General features: G+C 38.3%; 1 protein-coding gene across 1 annotated transcript; it reads left to right on the top strand.

Moving 5' to 3' along the window:
• Nucleotides 1-3,355: 3,355 nt before the first annotated feature.
• On the top strand, nt 3,356-7,353 carry GCK72_009119 (uncharacterized protein; the record flags this gene model as incomplete). The annotated part of the gene is made up of 6 exons (XM_003103180.2): nt 3,356-3,519; nt 3,598-3,764; nt 3,820-3,947; nt 5,349-5,426; nt 6,062-6,216; nt 7,242-7,353. 6 exons carry the CDS (start codon nt 3,356-3,358, stop codon nt 7,351-7,353), a joined length of 804 nt encoding a protein of 267 aa, XP_003103228.1.
• Between the last annotated feature and the right edge of the window lie 1,013 nt (nt 7,354-8,366).

An 8,366-nucleotide genomic window follows, 5' to 3' on the forward strand; every position in this document is an offset into this window, starting at 1 on the left:
TTTCCGACACATCATTTTCTCGAGAAGATCATAAAAAATTGTTCGTCATAAAATTCCTATTCAGATATGCAAATTTATTTTATTGGCCTGTTTTTATGGAATACTCAGTTTGATAGACAACTACCGTAACTCTGAAATGTTACGATTTCGGAATAACGCGTTGCAGGTGCGCCAGCTACCCACAGACTTATCACTAACACACCTGTATCAACAACAAAAACTATACTCCAGAATCCAAACGCGCCTCAGGCGCGCCATTCTCTCAGATTTGAATTCAAATCTTCTTCTTTTTCCTCATTTCCCCATATTTCTTAGAAAAACAGTCATAAATTCATAAAGTCCTAATTTGGACTTCCGGTGGTCAGTCGGGTCTCTTCTCTCTCTCCGAATTAACAAGGTGTTTATATTCTCTTTTTGTCGGCAACATCTCTCTTGCGTCTTGGCGCGAAAAAGAGAAGGTGAACGAATAAATATTGGGTGTCGCGTCGGGTGGGATCAAAGAGAGTTGGTGGCTGGAGAGATGGGTGGAAGTGGGGATTTGAATTCTGGAAATCCTAGGACAGTAGAATAAATGAATTTGAAAAGAGATTGGGATTGAAAAGGGGAAAAACAAGAATAAGGCTGAAAATAAAATCTTGCTTGCCAGCGTTGTTCAGTTTAAAATCTCGATTACTGGTGACACAAAATACATGTAATTATGACAGATATCAAATTTTGGATTTTTATATACAAAACCGCTCCAAAGGTTATCAACTTTCGCTATTTTCAGTGGAAAATGACTAAGTATAGTTTATTGCAGTATCACCTAATTTTCCGACACATTTAATTTTGTGTTTGTTGGACAGAGCAAAAGTATAACATATTTTTGTAGTTGACCATTATTTGTAGGGACACTTTCTTGGAAGTTACAGGTCATCAAAGTCATGTCTCCCTGAAACCGACTAACTTCAGTGCATATTAGCGTATTTTTTAAGTTTTTTACTTTGACATTTTGTAACTTTCAAGGTAGTGCCCCTACAAAAAAACGGTAAACTACAAAAGTAATGTGCTATTGTTGCTCTGTTCAACCCATACAAAACTGAGTTTTTCGGACAATCAGATGACACCGAAATACCCTGTCAAACTTAGTCGTTTTCCACTGAAAACATCAAAAGTTGATAAACTTTTGAGTGGTCCTGTAGATATAGCTTGGAAACTGAGCTCGAGATGATTATGAGTTTGTATTTTCCAACCAAACAAGTAGTTGAAAACATAACATTTGTTTTTTAAAGGATTTACTTATATATTTATTTAAAATGTTCTTTCTAACAATTGCGGTATTGTTCAACGAGTTTTTAAGTTTATCAGCGTTTTTAAATGTGGTAACATAAATCTATCAAGCATAGCATTATTCAAAAATTTTGCAAAATTTCAGTGCTCGTCCGACTACGTTCAATATCGGGATTATTCAATCACTTTGAAATAATGTGTGATATCAGATCAACTACCGTAACTACTATATTATTACGGCACCTCTTCTATACTCAGAATTCATGAATATGATTATCATGGTGTTTTTTTCTCACTATCAGTTCTAATCAGAAGCAGTGTGATAAATAACCTCTTGATCAGCGAATAGAACGTCCAAAAAGTTGTTTCGTTTAATTTTAATGAGTTTCTGAAACCACGAAATTTCTCTCGGAGGCAGTTGAAAAATATAACGGCATGCCGTTATAATACTTTTTTACGGTATGTACCGTTTTTTAAATACGACGGAAACTAGGTTATCTCCATACCGTTCATAGTATGGGTCAACCCATAAAGCTCAATTTCTGCCATAAATAGCTTCATTCCGACAGCTCAAAAATCAAGAGAAGCCCACCTCGAACCTCCCTCTCAACCCAATGACCTATTAACACCCAATAAGAAAAAAAAGTCATATGAAAAGAGAGAAATGAACATGTATACGAAATGGAGAACACCATTAGGTGACGAAATGAGTGAGAAGAGTCAGGGAGGTTATCTCGAGTCGATATCTTTCCAAACTTCTCACCACACCTCCCCCCCCCCTCGTCCTTAACTACCGTATCCCCCCTCCTCTGTCGGCTAACATCAAAGCGATCCGCTCCGTTGTTCGTCTCGATTGAGGGGTGCCAATTAACACCTTTCTTCTCAATTCCTCACTTCTCAGTTCCTTCACACCTTCGATTCTCTTATTGACAGCCGTGTCGGAATGCTGCTTAGGCGCTTCATGATGATGATAAGAATGTGCCATTGGAGTGATTACGGTAGGGCTAGCGATTTTTTTCGATATTACGGTTTTCAGAATGACGTATGCACTGATGGGTCTTGGCTCGATTAATAGTACGGTAAGTCTAATTTTATTCAATTTTAATAGCGATGCAAGTGCGCTCCACCGAACTTCGCTTTTTTAGCTGAATTTCATTTTAAAAAGGTTTTTAAGCTTTAGTTTCTCTTGTTTTATTGAGTAAAAACTGAAAATGGATCTGAATTTAGCCCACGCCCCTTTTTTGCAAATTTACCGCATGGCACACAATTTTTCCATGTCGACTGGCGGTTTTTCTTGTTTTTTGTGGTTTTAGTATTAGCACGGCACAGATCTTACAACTGCGCTCCACCGAAATGTCCTTAAAAATGCCTTTTTTCTCTGAGCCTCTCAATTTCGCAGACAATTTTCTTCGGTATCGGCAGAGCGCGGTTGCAAGAACCGTGCCGTGCTAATAGCTTTTTAGAACATTTTTTAACATGAATACTAGATTTCTGATATTAGACCACGCCCCTTTTTTTGCAAGTTAGCCGCATAATCACTTTTTATTTAGGTATTGGGTTGTTTTTCAAGATTTTCAAAATTTTTACTTAATGAAATAGTGCGTTTACTATTTTTATAACGTATTTAGACACTAAAAACCGAATAAAACTGGATAATACCTATTTTCCGTTTTGTATTTTAAAATACAAAACGGAAAATAGGTATTATTCCTCCTTTAAAAAAATCGTGCAGCAAAGCTGCTCAAAGGGGCGTGTCTTATTTTTCTGATTAAAAAAAATTTATCAATCTAGAGATTTATACTTTGCTCTAAAAAAATTCATAGTTTGGCAAAAGTTTTAAAAACACGAATTTTTAAATTAACTTTAAAATTGAAAAATCAAAATTCAAACTCCCGCGCACTTGTGCACTGGCACCGCGCCAGTAACCCAACACGTCTCATTTCACGTGACGTTGGCGCGTTTCCCGTGACTTTTTTTCCGCGAATTTGAATTCGAATAAACTAGTTTTCTCATTATTTCCAGCCGCGTTTTTTCTCATTCTTTCCATATTTTCGCGTTACCCTCTCATTCTGTTAATTATTGTGAGATGTCAGACAATCTCTCGGCGCGGTGGCACCGAATTCTCGAGCTGACGACGATGATGCGTGCCGAGACGTCAGAAGACGTTGTGATCGCTCGTTCGAGCTATGATGACTTCTCGCAGCCGACACCGTGGCGTTCCTTCGAAATTTCCGCCGGAAATCGATCATTGTAAGCGAGAAATTTTGAATTTTTAAAATAATTTTTTTTACTAATAAAAATTTTTCCCCATTTTTTATATTTTTCCAGCTTTGTAAACGCCGGCTGGCTCGCTGAGCTCTCTCCATACTTTGCCGAAGAGTTTTACGTCAGAAAACCGAATTCAAAACGCTACGTAATCGACTCATCGACACCAGAGGAGGTTCTTGAATTCCTCCGATGCATCACGTTCTGTCCAATGAGAAAACCACTTACAGGTGCACAATTCGCTGATTTCGTCCTAAAAAAAGCAAAAAAAATCGATAATTTCAGTGAAAAACGTGTCTCTCGTGCTCACATTCGCCAATCGCTTCGAGATGCGTCCGGTTCAGGCTCGTTGCGAGAATTTCATCGGATTGAATGCGACGACACTCAGTCGTGATAAGACTAAACTTTTTCAGGTACAAAATCGGCGGATTTCGAGAGAAAATTTGGATTTTCTTGTCAAAAAAACGATGAATTTCTGACATTTTGTTGCGTAAATAACAGTTTTCAGCTATTTTTTATGTGAATCGGCGGAAAATACATCATTTTCTACAGAAATATTATGAAAATTGTTAGTTTTGTTTCATAATTTGACTAATTTCTCAGAACTTTATATTTTCTGCCGAAAATCGGGCCTTCTGGAACACAAAGAACCAAAATCTGAGCGTTTTCACAAATTTTTTCGTTACCACGTTCCCGAAGCTTCACAGAATTTAGAGCATTATGTTGTTCACGGCTAAATTCTTTAATTTTGAAGATTTTCATGAAAAAAACTAATAATTCAGAAAATCTTCTGGAAAAAAAATCATAGCTTAACGACACGTTTTGCTAGAATTCGCTGAGAATGTTGAGATTTTGTCTTTTGTTCACCATTTTTCGAAAATTTGCGTGTTGAAAGCCCTTCTTTTCCCAGACCTGCAACGTGTCGGGCCGGAGCCGGTTTGAGAATTTTCGACGGCCCGGTCGGCCAGGGTCACAGTGCAAAAATTTTTTAATTTTTTGCAAAAAAAAGTCGAATTTTCGACTTTTGTTTTCAAATATAGATAAAAACTCAACCGTAACTAGGATTTTTGACTGTTTTTGATAAAAATTTCAGAAAATTTTGTTAAAAATCGTTGACTCCGGGCCGGCAAATTTCTTCACCGGCCCGGCCGATATGCAATCTACTTTTCCCGATTTTTGGCAGACAAGGCTTTCTGGGAACATAGAAACATAGAGACAAAGCAGTCAACTTGAGCACAAATTTAGACATCAACTCTCAGAAAATAGATTTGTCATGAAAATCCGGTTTTGCAGATGTTTCGAGACTGAAAATAAGAAAAAATAGCTACTAATTTTCTGAACCTTGTTCAAATCATTGCTGACCGCTTTCCTATGATAGTTTAGTGTTCCGTTAATCCAAGTTCTCTCATAAATTGATCCATGTTCAGTAAATTTCCTCATCTCCCTTCTCGCAACCAGGGATGTGCGGAACTAAACATTTAGGAAACTCGGTTTTCCAAGGTTTTTCAAATTTTTGGTCAAAATCAATAAATATGCAGTAGAAACTGAAAATTCTGTTAATTTTGACACAGTTGTGACCTATTGCCACCGTTCAAGTTGGTTTTGCAGCAATTTCTTTCGATTCCGCACAAATTCCTTTCTTATCATCACGAAAATATTTGAAATTTCCGGAAGTTCCGAAATAAAAGCTTGGAAAGCTCCAAAAAATGTCAGAAATTTCGAGATTTCCGATTTCCGTTCCTCTCTTCCGTCTTCCCTTCTCCCCTCATTACATATCCGGACTTCTCTTATTTTCATAGTTTAAACCATTTCAGGTGACATGCGCCATGTCGCAATGCGATCCAAATAGCTCGACAATGTCGGTGCTCGTCGACAAGTTGGCCGGCATAAAAGTAAGTGAGATCTTTTGTTTTAAATAGGAACTGGCTATATGAGTAATTGTCGTCGTGAAACTGCGTAAAAATGAACGATTTTTCTCTTCGAAAACTCAATTTCTGAAGTTTTTGAAGTCAGTTAGCCGTATTTCTTCTCTTTTTTAAGTAAAATTTTGAATCTGTTGCAAAGAAATTGCAATAATTTGAAAGCAAACGTATCGTTAAAGGTGTGCTATTCGTTCGGGAAGAAACGATTCTGAAGACTTTTTTCGAGCGCCGAATTGTAGAAGTCGTTTGATCAAGCTCACTTTTTCTCAAAATTGAGATTTGTTTCGCTTTTCGGCAGCATTTAGCGCATCATCATAGAGAACTGTACGGGAAAAAAATTAGAAAATTCCCGAAAATTTCCCAACTTTATTTTGATGATTTCACAGCACTTAAAGATACCGCTTTCTATAATTTTCTCATAAATTTCATAGTTTGCGCTGCAATTTGCCGGAATTTGATTACTGAAAGCCTAAACTCCTCCAGAGTCTTCTGAAAATGGTTATTTTGTCTGTATGTGAGATTTTCGGCACTAATTTATTGGCATTTTCGAAACACCACTCTCTTTTACTATCAATTCCTCAACTATCTTCCACTTCTTATTCCAGGAAGATGAACTATCGCGCCTGCACTTTGCCGAAATGCCAGGAGACGTCGTCGCCGAGGTTTACGCTCAGAAACTTCAAAGAACAAAGGACAAAAAGGCGAAACGTTATATGGATGCAGGGGATGAAGGCGCCGCACCGGCTGGATGTTGCTTCACGTATGTTTGAAAATGGGGTTTATCAGAAGAATTCTGAGAATGAGACTATCATCAAAATTCTGAGATTTTTTTTTCTAAAAATCTAATACTTTAAATGGTACATTCAGATCATTTTCATTTGTAACCGATTTGCACACCGAAAAGTCCAGTTTCCAATATTAAATTTATGGGAATAACTGGATGACTCAATAAGTAGGATAGTTTGTCACTGCTAGTTATCTCTTTCTCTTTTCCGCAAAACCATACATGTTTTTTGTCTGGAATTGCAGGTTTTTAGGTCGAAAATTGTATATTTTGAGGACTTTTGGTGAAGAGGAAATTGCTTACAACAGGTTTTAGGTCGTTAAATTTTATTCAATGATCGTCTAAGTCGAACAAAGTTTTCACACCGAAATTCCAGACTTCAGTAGCAAAACTCATAACTTCTTACACCTGAATTTTCTGAAAATCAGAACAAGGACGGTTTCCAGTCGATTCCCATCCTAATAAGTGTAGAATCTTCACAGATTTTTCATCCGATTCTGAACCAATTTTTACAAAAAAACCGTTTTAGATGTTGTCTGTTCCTCACAGAGTTAAAGACAGATCGGGATCCTAAATTCCAACATTCGACCAGGTCCAAATCCCTTTTTTTTTCGGCATCAAAGTGTAATTTTTGGAAACATTTTCTCATTTTACCCAATGCTTGAATCCATACTTGTCAAATCACGGGCCGGCCCGGGCCGGGCCGGGCCGGGCCGGGCCGGGCCGGGCCCTCGGAAAATTTCAGGGCCCGGGCCGGCCCGCAGGGCCCGCAGCAAGCTTTTTTTTCAATATTTTGACGGGCCGGCCCGGACCGGGCCGGGCCGGAAGATTTTTTTAGCGGGCCCGGCCCGGCCCGTGACAAGTATGCTTGAATCAGATGGCAATATCTACATTAACATTCAAAATTTTCACTAAATCTGGCTGTTTTTTTTTCCATTAAGTTTTGTTATAATCTTGAAAAATTATTGAAAAATGTTAATTTCAAAAAAATTCATTTCCAGTCAATGGGCGACATCTCTGTTCAATCGTCGTCGCCGTCGCCGCAATCTCGCCAACCAATCGATCGTCCCACCATCCGGAGATCATCATCAGAAGCAACAGCAACGTCACTGAAATAATTGAAATCTGTAAAATGCTCCCCCCCATTTCGTTTTATTCTATTGTTCGCCTCCTCATTTCTTCTAATATAATATACATTTTGAGGCATCTCAGTTAGATACCGTAGTAGTTTTCTAGAAAACATTCCCACCATTTTTCAATATACCATCTCGTTTCTCCTAATTTTATCAGATGAAGTTTTTGTGTGTTTCACTATTTTTAGGCATGTAGGTAGATGTAGGTATGAGTGCCCTTGAGAAAACTCGTAATTCATTGATTCAGCAGGGTGGTCTCTTTTCTCTTTTTGTTTGAAAAATTCCACATTTTCTTCGCGGGTGGTACGGTAGATGTACTTGAGAGATAAGAAGTTTCTTTAGAGGTACTGTAGGTCCCCCCCTGAGGAATTCTTAGAAAATTTTTGAAATTTTTGCGAAGAACCAGCCATCATCTTGTCTTCTGCTCCTTCTCTCTCTCTCCTTCCGTGCACGATGAAATATGGGCGGTGCAGAGAGAGAGAGAGATGCAGACAGTGAAAGAGAGAGCATATTTCATTTTTTGACGCGTGGCACACCAGAAGACGATTGACGTGGAAATGACAGCAGAAGCTGGCGTCTTCTGGAGATGGAGGAGGAATAGAAGGTCAGAGGACATCCGGATGCACAGATGGACGGACAGACGAGAATCGGATTTGTTGGAAATCTGGACATCCGGATTCCTGGACACACAGATCGACGGAAAAAGAGATTTCAGACATCTGGACTAGCAAACACACAGACAAACAAATAGGGGTTTTATGAAGTTGGACATCCGGATATACTGATTATGGGACAGACAAATGAAATGTCAAAAATGAAGAATTTGGACATCCGGAACTACAGACACACCGACAGACAGATAAATAACGATTTTTGAAATTTAGGAAGCTTCAAAAATGAAAAAACTAACATTTTTCTGAAAAAATGCATCTGGAAATCCGGACAACACGACACACAGACAGACGAAAAGTTGAATTTGTGGAAATGGACATC

This window comes from Caenorhabditis remanei, chromosome III, assembly GCF_010183535.1.
Source record: "Caenorhabditis remanei strain PX506 chromosome III, whole genome shotgun sequence".
In the NCBI taxonomy this organism is placed as follows: domain Eukaryota; kingdom Metazoa; phylum Nematoda; class Chromadorea; order Rhabditida; family Rhabditidae; genus Caenorhabditis; species Caenorhabditis remanei.